The following is a 12,212-nucleotide window of genomic DNA, read 5'->3' as shown; positions in this document are numbered from 1 at the left end:
ACTATTTTAAAAACATGTTCCGATTTTCATCTAAGTATATCTTTATTTATGTGGCTTTCTTACCATAAAGATGCCAGTCCTTGAAAATATGCAGAAATCACTTTCTACTCTGAAGAACAAGGTGCTTGTATCATAACAAGAATACAGAAGTACAAAGTGCCTGTTAATTAAACATCGCTTTTTAACTTGCTACCCTGCATATGTAACTGTGAAGTTCTAAACCAAGTCTTTAAAATTAGAATGAGAAAATGGCTAGGATCCTTCAAATGAATGCCTCGTCTGTCTTGTTTTGTTTTTTCCTCCTTCAATGTAAGAGATCAGCCACTTGATTTATTATTTTTTTGAAAACAAATTCCCTGGTAAATGTGTGACTTTAAAGTTTTTCCCTCCCCCCACAAAACAAAACAAACGAATGAACAAAAAAACACTGGTAAATGAGCATATTATGAAGATGTGGCCAGGACTGACAGTTTCACATCCATCCTACATTTTCAATGTACAGGACTGCAGAACGCTGCTGGGTTTTAAATTCAAGCGTGAAGAGCTTGCCTTGAATTAATATTCAGCACTTTAAAAGGTTCACACGGAAAAATGAATAAACTACAGCCACGTGCATTCATATGAATGAATTTTACTAATGGTACTGAACAAAAAAAACCAAGTTACTAAAGAACACATATAGGAGGATAGCATCAAAACATATCTTGAACACGCAAAAGAAGACCCTATATTTGGGGGAATACAATCATATGTATTAAAAGTATAATGAAAGCCATGGGGTGGAAAACAGCCAGCTGAGAGCAGAGGTCACCTCCAGGGTAGAAGGATTGGGCTAAGATATGCCAGGAGCCTCTTCAACCTGGATCAGAAATACATTCTTTCTGAAGCTGAGCAGCAGGTACATGGGGGCCCATTGAATTATTCTCTGAATTACACTTTTTTGGTGTCTTACACATTTCATAACAAAAATCGAAAGCTGTAAGTGCATAGTTTTAAGAGAAATTGCTTTGTAAATATCTGCCAGATTTCCTTCCTCAAAAGTCTCTCTCAACTCACAGATCAAAGTGCTTGAGGCCAAGGCATCGCATTTTATTCAACAATTGGGGCACTTGTTACAATACCAAAACCCCCATATAAAATCCATTTGCACCATTTTCAAAAGTCTCACAACTACCTTGAAGAACTTTCCCACCTCAGTATTCTGCCAGGGAAAAGTCCTCTCTGACACAGAGATGATTTCTGTAGCTAGTAAAAGCCACTGTCCTGCTTCCTAACTGAAATAAACAAAAACAAACACAGAAACGACATCTCTCTTTAAGTATCTTTTTAATTTTGAGTTGACGCAAATACACACACAGGAAGAATAAGCTAGAATCACAACTTATGTATGATCTGGGGACAAAGGGGTCTAAGGTAAATGTTTTGCCAGATGGGGAGTTGATTCCTCCCCCCCACACACACACCCTATCCACAGCGCCATCCCCATCCCAAAATATTTAAACCTTGTGCTGCTGTTGCCTTAAGGACAGTAAGACAAAAGGGAGAAGCATCCCCAGTCAGCAGTGAGGATGACTTGCTCCTACAAGTATAAGAATTTGTTGTAAGCTTACCCAAGTTAGGACAGCGCGTTTACTGTCAACAGGCCATCATACTGCAACAAAAGCCATTATTTAGAAAATAAGATGAACACATTTAAGTGACTGAACCCTTCCCTAAGCCCAGAGCGGGTCTGCAACAACACGCCTGACGAAGCCCCTAAGAGAAAACCCCAGATTGAACCATTTTCCACTGTAATAGACTATCTTCTCCAAAATTATTGACAGTTGGATGTGGACAGCGATATTCTCTAAAGAGGTCCCACTCAACCCCCGCTTCTCAAGGTTCAACTAACTTTCTTCCAAATAATTAAATGCAGCAAACTTTCTATTAGAAAATTTCTGTAATACGTCACTAGAAAGGGTCGTCATTGATTCCCTAATGATAAATCAGTTAATTATTTAATCTTTCTTAATGAAATGATTAACATCTTTTCAACAAACAAGGCAGAGTGATTTAACGTCACACTGTAGATTTCATCCACTGCTGACAGTTGTAGTAAGACCATGCAGCCTCGACGATGCACTTTCTATTTTTTCAACCAGTCCCGTTTTTCATCTTTTATAGAAAACCTCCATGCAAAGTTAGAGACACTCTAGTTTTAAAACTTGGCCCATCAGAGATTGTTTTTTAAGCCCTTCAGGGTCTGAACAGAAATAACAGAACTTTGTATTACAGGGATATTCCAAATGCCACCCAAACCCAGAGCCCAAGCAACTGTGAAGTTCGAGACATAGAAACAATTGCCAACTTTTTGGTTATCTATTAAAATGAAGCCACACCCAAAGTCAAGTGGCAATTTTTTATGTTTTACTTTAGGTGAGGGCATTTTGGACCAACACTTTATTGCTGGGTAACTTCAAAAGGTATATTACTAATACAGATGAAAAACATCTATACAACTTTTATTTAAATAACTCTTTTGATCTTAGTGGAGAGATCTTTAGCTGAAGCCCTGAATAGTTAAACAAGCCTCCTTAGCATTTTATCTTCCTTTATCTCATAATCTTGGAGGATGCATTTGTCTTAGGATTCTGCTTGCTTTATTTGTGTGGCATCCTTGGTGAGGCTACTTCCATCAATATTCCTGCAGGCCCCATCACCATACAATGAGAGAGAATTTCCCAAGATGCCTAGGAAAATCAACGTACTTAGGCCAGCAGGGTTAATCTAATGGGTAAACAGGTCAGATTTTTAAATTAAGATGAAATACTTGGAGAAAAAAAAAATTCCAGCAAGCCATCTGACACTAATTGGTAGCTACAACATGACAACGCCCACTGGAAACATGGAGGCAAGCGAGGCATAATTTGAAAAGAAATGTCTGGTACTTGGTGAGAACGACCGATGTGCCACGTTGTTTCTACCACTCACCTGAACTGTGAGGCTCGTGTTCTGCCTCTATTTCTCTAAGTATCTAATGTTTCTTTTGGTGCTTGACTCTGGCAAGGGAACCCATATTCCTTTCTTAGGTTTCATGAAGTCCAAAGAGTAAAGTTAAACCCTTAAGAAGAGTTATAAGATTCCTCCAATGCTGATATTTGAGGAGTCCAGTTCTCCCACTTTGGTGGGCATCAGAATCACACGGGGAGCTACTCAGAAATGCAAAGGCTGCCCCCACCCCCGATATGGCACATCCAGGCACACCGCGACTACGCCTGTGTTTGGAATGACAGCTCTGCTGCGATTCCAGTCCTCGTGCATACTTAAAAACCACCAGCTTTGATTCTTAATAGAAATCCAAACACATTAAAAAGGACACAGGTCTCAAGATAAAACAAAAAATTAGTCGGTAAAATCCAAGTGAAGATAAAGATTTCAGTTCCACAATCTTTAGGAGCAGAAATCACTTGGTCCATGGGTCTCTGTTTAGTGTGCATCAGAATTACCCCAGGGGAGATCTGTGAACAATGCACATTCGCACGTCTGTCTGCAAAAGTTCTCATCGAAGGATCTGTGTTTTAACAAATCGCCCCTAACATGTACACACGCACAGACACACAATGACCTGGAAGCAGGTGAGCATGGGAACTCGCTTTGAAACATGTTGAACTCGGACCAACAACAGCCCTCTTCCACTTCGCATAGGAGTATCCGCCTCCACCTCTGTGCTTACCTGTCCCCGGGAGAGGAAGCCTCCAGCTCCTCTGATGGGGCATCACCAACTCAGGGGAGAGGCTCTGGGACAGGAGAAACGCATGCCAAACTCACATCACTCCCTCCCCCCAGGAGCTGCAGTCACTGTCCTGAGAGCACCAAGATCGTCTTTAAAAGTCTGAGTAACTACATAGCCCCGGTGCCCTTAGATCCTTAAGCTCGAAGAACATACCTTAAACACTCCCCCTAATTCGAAGACAAGGAACCAGGAGCAAGAAAAGTCACATTATGATTCAACTGCAGAGCCAGGAGGGAGAAAAGGAAACCTCGGAAATTCTGCTTTTGAGTTGATGCTAGGACTGTTATTCAGTGTCCTAGCCAATAAAGCTGATCACAGAATTAGCTAAAACCAGAGAATCTGGCAAACTGTGAATGTCCACGTGAATGACTACTAATAAGTAAGTCTGTATCCAAAAATAAAATTCAGGAAAACATCTCTGTCCCATCCTAAGTGAGTATCTTCTATTTAATACAAACAGGGACCCAGTAATGTCAGGTTCAGGTCCACTTTTCTCCCCTGAGCAAATTGTCCTCTAACATGCTAGCCCCAGATATTTTCAAACTGTTGAAATAAAACAGAATGACACGAGCTTTCTAATCAGTGATTCCTCCATTTCAGCTTTGTGTCTGAATTAGCAGCAGTTAGAGGAAATAAACCCATCTGAGAGGGGTCCTGAGTAGCGAGAACTAAATAGTAAACAGAACACTTGAACACAATTTTGCATGTGTTCATGCTCCTTTATTTAAAAAAAAAAAAAAAAAGAACCTATTTTATTGAAAATGTGATTTGGAAAGAAAGTGCAATTAGCTTTGCACAGGCCCTGCCGAGATGTTCCTGAACACACCAGACATATGTAAATATTTCGTGATATCAGTTCCAATTGAGTAGACCTGTCAAGATATTTACAGGGCTTGACAGTACTTCTGTCTTTAATTAAATTTTTGTCCAGATATTCTAATGTAATTTAAATAGATTATTAGTTGTCAGGATCTAATATAAATTTTGTTTACGATTTAGTTACTTTAAGTACTCAGATTGAAGAAACTAATTTAACCCCACACGTGAGCAGCTTCAAGCGTCAAGACCACTAAAAAGCTTCCACTGCCCTTTGCACTCTTCCAATAGTCTTAAATTACTACAACTTAACGGCAAATATCGAGGCACAAAATGGAGCCCCTCCCCCACTTTTTAAAAAGCAAATAGCTTGGGGAGGGTCATACGGAAAAACCCATCTATATGCATGTTCAAGTTCCAGATTCTTTCTTTCAGGCAGCCAGTTCTCCCAGTGGCTGGCTTGGTAGGAAATGTTTTTCTCACTTTCGATCTCATAAAATCACTACCAAACACCTGTTGTACACAAGGCAGGGCATGTATTAAAAACTGGTGTCAGGGGATTTCAAAAAGAAACACAAGTCTTGCAGAGACATCCTCCAGCTAATTCGGTCAAGAGATTTTCATGACTGGGTAAAACAGTACGAGGAAAAGGATGCAGCTTCTGGCACAACCTTCTTGTGAATGGGAGCTGACTTCTAAATAAGGCCCGAAAAATGCCTTAGCCCCAACTGACTGTAATTAATAAAAGTAATATATTAAAGAAACAAAGAACACTGTCAAATTGTCTTCCCTGACTGCCATGCGCTTTACCCCACTGTACTTCCTCTTTGCAGAATACCAGCCTTGGCAGCCATTATTGCAAGAACATTATCTATGGGATGCAAAACCAAAGCACTTCTTGAAATCAAACATTCCTCACAACATTTATTTTTAGGTTGGCAGCACAAGCCAAATCTGCTTAATTTCCATTAACCACATCATCACATGCACATCAAAATAAACTATGTGGGTCCCAGGGGGAAAAAAAAAACAAGTGTCATGCATAAGATACCCCATATTTGGTCAGGTTTCCCTGTTTCAGGAATTTGTCTCATCTCATGGCCCTCTGACGTTCTAGCTTTCGGAACCTCTACCCTTAATTCAGCCAAGCACCAAGGAAGAGAAAGATTTTTAAAAATCAGTTTAAGATGGTTCCTTGGACGGCACACGTATGGCAAAGTGACTCACAGACCAGTGTAACAAGGCACAGGGAAGATCGTTTAGAAATCACACCAGCCCAACTTACTTGGCTTGCTGGCTTGATTAACACACTCAGTGTTTGATCACCTGGTGGGATTACTACCATCAACTAAAGAAAAAAAAAAATCCCCTACAAATAGTAAAAGTCCATGTTGGCTGGTGTATAAAGTTCACCTGTCTATTCAGCAGATGACTCTCTTAAGGTTCTTTTCTTTAGAAGACAAACCCCTACTTGCTGGAGACCTTTATATACTCTAGGTCCAAAAAAACATACTTAAAAAAAAAGAACAATACTGCTGGCTTAGCAAAAGTGACATTTACTATGACGGAATTCTATAAAAGGAGTATGACACCTAACAGGATAAGAAAGGAAAAGAAAAAGCCCCAAGCAAAAAAATTTCTTTGAGAAACAAAAATACCACCTGTGCAAATCTAGCTATGCTCTGGAAGCCCCTTTTCAGCCATAGAGAACCAGCTCCTGCTCGGTGCCTTGAAGTTGCAATTAACTTGTAGTAATTTAAGATTATCGGGAGAGCAAAGGGCAGTAGGAGCTCTTGGGAGGGCTTGCCTCCCCACTTAATGCTCTTCAGTCAGGGGTTAAATGAGTTTCTTTAATGTAAGTACCTTAAAGTAACTGAATCATAAACAAAATTTATACTATTTTCTGACAGCCTGCAATCTATTTAAATTTTATTAATGGGTACCTAAGATTATTTTTAAAAGACAGAATCCTTGCAATGCCCAGTAAATATTCTTGGCATCCCCACCGAAAAGTAATCGGTACTTCATAATACCTAAATTGAACACACACGCGTTTGCGGGATGCAGACTCTTTACAAGATAACATTTCAAAAGTGAGTTTGCATCTTAAGTAAAACCTGAAAACCAAATCAACAGCACAATAAGATTGGCTGCAAAGAGGAAGCTGGGTTCAAAATAAGTTGTCACATCGGCTCTATACTCCCTTCTCTTCCTTTATGTTGGCATTGGACGTGGGGGGTATATATATATTTGTTGAGGAAATATCACAATTCTTCTGTTAATTTAAACAACTGCTGAGAACAGACCTATCCTTCAGTAGAGCCTCCGAATGCAAAGGCCGGGGCTAGAGTCTTAAGAGAAGGAAGGAAGCAAGGAAAAACTTAGTAACAGAAAACCATGCCCAGGCTCAACATTAACCCAGTTAACTTTTGTTATTGTTGGTACAAATGATTTAACTAGAAAGTATTTACAGCTTTTTAAAAAACATTACATATTGCAGAAAATTGCCTAATAGCATCCATGTGTATGTTTAACTCACATTGTTTAATGATACAATAAAAGGTATATCCAATAAAAGCTACAGACTTTGAAACATGTTGGGCACTCTGGTTATGAAACTCTGACTTAAAAAAAACACAAAGTGCTTACTATGTGATTGACATTTGTTCGTTACAAATGCAATCCTTCAATGACAATTATTTTTATTCTTCTCTGTGTTTAGTTGTCCTTTTTCCTACTTTGTTCTACTTAATTTGAAATGACATTTAATTTGGGGATAGTTTATAGCTTAAAAAAAAAGTGTTACACAGTTTATACTCCAGCATTTAAATATAAACACAAAATCTTTCACAGGTCTCCAGCAATACAACCCCCTTAATTTGAGGCAGTTAATTTGAAAAGCTGATGTTTCTTTCATTATACTTTGATAAACCTGTGAAAACAAAATGCTAAAGTAATTACTGCTACGACTCCCTTTAAAAATGTAAAGCAGTTAAATTTTCCTAGACAACAAGCAAGGACAAGTTACAGAGAACTTGAATAAAAGTAGCAACGTGGTCATGCTGAATGTCAATCTAAAAAAAGAGGTTATGTCTAATCTGGAGAATGCTCCCTCTCGCCTTTTTAAATTCCAAGAGTGGGCTGACACAAAACTTCATCACCAGGGATTTTTTTTTTTTTTTTTTTTAAGCTTCACATCAGATTTCAACCCTCACATACAAAACCTTGGCTTCCCTGACAAGGCAGATCTTCTAAACTTGATGTGAGAAAACGTTATCTAACTCTAGTGTAGGAGTCTAATGTTGGTAAAAAAGAATTCCACTGCACAGTTCTGGGTAGCAAGACAACCTCCAGAAGACTTACTATCCTTTTAATGCCCTTTTGGGTACATTCTCTTCGTAAATAAGAATGCATTATAAAAATAACTTGTTTAGCTACTCAGCATCTATAAGGAACTCAAATGCTGCCTGGAGAGGGGCTGAATATTTCCTTCCAAGCAAGCCTCTGCTTGCACAACAAAGATCAGCATTTGCAATGGTCCATTTCTGCATTAGTGAATATATAGCTTTGCTGCTTGATCGAATAGTCCAGGGTTCTCCGTGTAGAGCTCCTGACAACAACCCAGCAGCAGTTCTGTTTGATCTCTCCTGCTTCCTTAATTTGGGTTGTCAAGGTTCAGCAGTTGGAGGCTGTTTACTTTACTTTTCCAAAAAAAAAAAAAAAAAAAAAAAACCTGATTTTTTTTTTCTCCCTCTCATACAATGACTAATCCAAAGACTAAGGGGGGGTGAAGTGGGGTGCAGCCAGTGACAAGATGTTAAACCTTTTTTCCCCCCTTTGCATTGAGATTTTAGCTGACACCGTTTGAATGGAACTAGTTGAGTTCCTTTTAATATTTTTAATACTCTTTGATTATGAGACCTTTCAGAGATGCAAAAGACTCATTCCTGACCTCTGAAACTGTGAGCCCAATTTTCTTTTCCTGGCCTTAAAGAGATGGGTATTTTCACTTTGAGAATCAAAACTCTAGTGGAATTCTCAAAAAGATTCAATACATTTCTCTCTGGAATCAAAAATAATAGGAACTCCTGTGTCTCAATTATACAGGATAACCCTTGGTAGAAAACACCTGAACTCTTACCGTTTCTCTTCAAATTCTAGTTAAGACATCCCTCCCTAAATTGATTCTCACTGTGGAAAAAACGAGGGGAAGGGAGATGAAAGGTAGAAATTTGGAAATATTCTGCAATGTATTTTCAGCAGGAGAAAAATCTCTTAACTATCCCTCAGGTTTTCTCAACTCAGCTATTGTGCCAGCCCTAAATCCTGAAGCCTACGGACAACCAAAGGTAAAGTGTAGACGGTTTCAATGTGTAGACTCCTTTCAGGGGGAATACAGAATGGCCCTCCAACATTCCTGTCTAAAGAGCAGTAACAAAAAAAGGGAAACTCGAACTTGGAAAATACCTGTGACCGGACATGAGCAACACCAGCCCCTCATAAACGGGCTGGAAAAGCTCAAATGCAACCAAATGAAATGTTTATATTAATTCCATTATTCCGCCCAAGCCTCACAGCTGAGGGCTGGGGGGGAGGGGGCGGGGCTCAGAGGAAGAAAATAAGTTTCATTTCGGGTTTTCTGGTCTAGCAAAAGGAAAAGGAATTAAGACGAACGTGTAGGATGAGCCCAGACTAAATCAATACACTTTGTAATCAGCCCGGCAAGGGTATTTGGACACAATGACTTGGAAATAATTAACAGTTAAAAAGGGGGGGGGGAGTGGGGTGAGAAGGGGAGCGAGGGATGTCATCGTATTTTATCAGAGCACTTTACACTCCGTGCTAAACTTTGATCTCCAGATTTTCGGATTTCGGAAAGAAAAGAGGAAAAAAGGAGAAAGTCCAGTATTTCAAAGCACCTACCGGCTTGAGGATGGGCACATTTCCTGGCTCCGGCGCCAGATCGCTGCGCTCGCGCCGCCCATGCTGGGGCTTTGGGCGCAGAGAGCCCCCGGGTACAGCCCGAAGCTCTAGGGTGTCACCGGCCCTTGCGCCCCCGCCCGCGGCCGCCTCGACTTACCCGCGGAGTCCGGGGAGGGAGTGGGAGTGCCGCCTTCACGCCCGCGGAGGAGGCGCCGGCAGCACCATGGTCCCCGGCGCCGCAGCCGCTGCCCCTTGCCCGCTTGCTCGCCGCGCGCTATCCTCTTCTTGCAAACTTTCGGATTCTGCGGTCGACAAGAAACCGGGGCGACCCTCAGCAAATCTTCCCGGTGCAGGTTGGGGGGAACTGAGTGGGGCGGGATAAATGAGTAGCCTGGGGGGCCAAGACCGAGAGGGCGGCGGGCTCGAAGGACCCGCGAGCGCGCGTGGAGGGAAGAGAGGATGTGGCCCAGGGATTCCCTGCAAGGATCCCGAGACCGGGAAATCGGCCCGAGCCGAAGTCTCAGCACCTTCCCCGGGATCTTACAAAGTTGCAACAACAAAAAAGGAGGTGGGGGGGAGGAAAGGGGGAGGGGTGGAATAGGGATACGATCGCAGGCGCAAGGTTTGGAGTTACAACTGTTTATTTAGTCCTTATTCTCACAGGGGGCGGGAGCTGCGCCGCAATCGGGGGTGGGGGGGGCGGGTTGCAGGCAGCGATTTCGAAGCAAACACTTGGGAGGGGGGCCTGAGACTTTGTTTCTGGGCGCGAAGCTCCCCGGCGCCCGCGTGTGTCACCGCCAGTCTCCGGGGACCGAGGCGGAGTTCACAACAGGTGGGGAGGGGGACTAGCCGAGGGCCAAAAAGAAGAAGGAATCAAAGTTTCCGAGCGCGGCCGTATCTGGGGAGGAGGGGGGCGGGAGGCGGAGGCGAGGGGAGGCGGAGGCAGCGAATGACCGCGACCCCGCGGCAACTGGCAAACTCCTCCGGCTCCCGGCGCCGCCACCGCGGTCCCCACCCGAAGCGCACACCCGCCCGGCTCGCCGGCTGGCTCAGCTGAATCCTCTCTGCGGGGCAGGAATGGAGCACTGGGAGCCCGGGAGGAAAGCGGCGCGCAGCAGAGGAACGGAGAGCCATCGGCAGCCGGGACAGGGCCGAAGGGTCTCGGCGACTCACGCACGTCTCAGGACATATCGGGACTTGGGGAATCCCCCGTTCCCCAGGCTTAAGAGGGACGTATACCCAGAAAGTACGTGTGATGCAGCGGAGAGGAATCCGGGCGCGGCGACTCCCCGCAGCGCACCCTGCTCCCACTCCCACCCGCCGAGCTGGCCACGGCGGCCTCGGATCCCTCGCGGGGAGGCTGGGTTCGCCGGGCCGAGCGCGCGAGGGGGTACGTGTCTAGCTGGAGGTGCGCGGGTGTGTGTGTGAGTTTTCTGGGCTCCGGGGTGCGGCACAGGAGTGCCCCCGCCGCCGAGTTCGGGGCACGGCGTGCGTGGCACCGGAGACGTCCCCAGCCGCGGGGCCTAGGGCGCAGACGTTCCCAGTCATTCCGCTGAGGCCCGCGGAGCAGCCCCGGGGCACCGAGGGGGAAAACACTCGTGGAGAGCGAAGGGAAAAAGTTTGCTCCAAGTCCAAACTTTGGGCTCCAGAGGCACCCGGCGCGCGCCCCCTCCCGCCGCAGACCTGACCCCGGGCCCCGCGCCCCGCGCCCGCCCGGCTTCTGGGCAGGCACCCCGACGCCGGACACCGAAAGTTGCGCCAGGCGGCCTGGGATTCTCGATTCCTCTCCCCGCTGCAACCGTGAAGAGCGCAGAGCGACGCGTGAAGGGGCTGAGGTGAAGGGGCTGAGGTGAAGGAGAGATCGCCTCCTCGCCGCTGCAGCCGCCGCAGCCCCCCCCCCCACTCCATTTGACTTATGGAAATGCACCCAAGAGTGCGGGCGCCGCCGGAGTCCCCTCCACCGCCCCCCGCGCCAGTCCGCAACCCCCAGCCACCCGGGAGCCCGGGCCCCGACCCGGGGGAGAGAGAGGCTGCCTCTGGGGAGGGCTGGGGGAGATGCACGTGGAGCCGGGAGATGGGAAGAAGTTTTTTTTTTTTCCTTTTTTCTTTCTTTCTTTTTCTTTTCTTTTTCTTTTCTTTCTTTCTTTTTTTTTTTTTTTTTTGTTGTTGTTGTTTAAAGTGGTCGGAAACAAGGCAGGAGGCGGCTTGGGAAAAAGTGGAGCAGAAATGGAAAAATACAAACTCACCCGCTGCAAATGGTCTCTCGGTGCAAACTAAGGTGTTTTCGGGCCTTTCCCCGCGCGCGCCCACTCCCGCCCGCGCGCGCACCCCCGCGCACACACTCACTCGCGCATACACGCGCGCACACACACGCACTCCCGGGCGAGGGCCGGGCTGCCGCGAGTACAGCATGCAACCGCCACACAATAAATAACAATAGATTCCTCCGCTCCGGACTAGCTTTCCGGAGCCCAGCCAGCGCCGGCGGCGGCGGCGGCGGCGGCAGAGGCGCGGACGACGTCGGGCCGGGGGCGCTACCCCTCCCGCCCCCTGGGCTGCGGCCGGGGCCCCTTCTCCATCTTACGCACCCCCAAGCCACCTCCGGAGAGCGAGCCGGCTCGCCCCCCTTCCCCGAGCCACTCGGGCGCTGGCACCCACACCCCTCCCCCGGCCTCCCGGAACAAATAAATAAATAAGGCGC

General features: G+C 45.4%; 1 protein-coding gene across 1 annotated transcript; it reads right to left on the bottom strand.

Moving 5' to 3' along the window:
• Nucleotides 1–10,774: 10,774 nt before the first annotated feature.
• LOC307059082 (uncharacterized protein) lies at nucleotides 10,775–11,868 on the bottom strand. The gene is made up of 2 exons (XM_079712790.1): nucleotides 11,858–11,868; nucleotides 10,775–11,715 (listed from the first exon to the last, which is right to left on the bottom strand). Exon 2 carries the CDS (start codon nucleotides 11,417–11,419, stop codon nucleotides 10,910–10,912), a length of 510 nt encoding a protein of 169 aa, XP_079568916.1. The 5' UTR covers nucleotides 11,420–11,715; nucleotides 11,858–11,868; the 3' UTR covers nucleotides 10,775–10,909.
• Between the last annotated feature and the right edge of the window lie 344 nt (nucleotides 11,869–12,212).

This window comes from Hyperoodon ampullatus (genome assembly GCF_949752795.1).
Source record: "Hyperoodon ampullatus genome assembly, chromosome: 10".
Taxonomy (NCBI): Eukaryota; Metazoa; Chordata; class Mammalia; order Artiodactyla; family Ziphiidae; genus Hyperoodon; species Hyperoodon ampullatus.
This window is presented reverse-complemented; position numbering and strand designations above follow the sequence as displayed.

Coding starts and splice junctions, on each gene's coding strand:
- LOC307059082 (XM_079712790.1), bottom strand. CDS start 11,419: ATGGAGTGGGGGGGGGGGCTGCGGCGGCTGCAGCGGCGAGGAGGCGAT.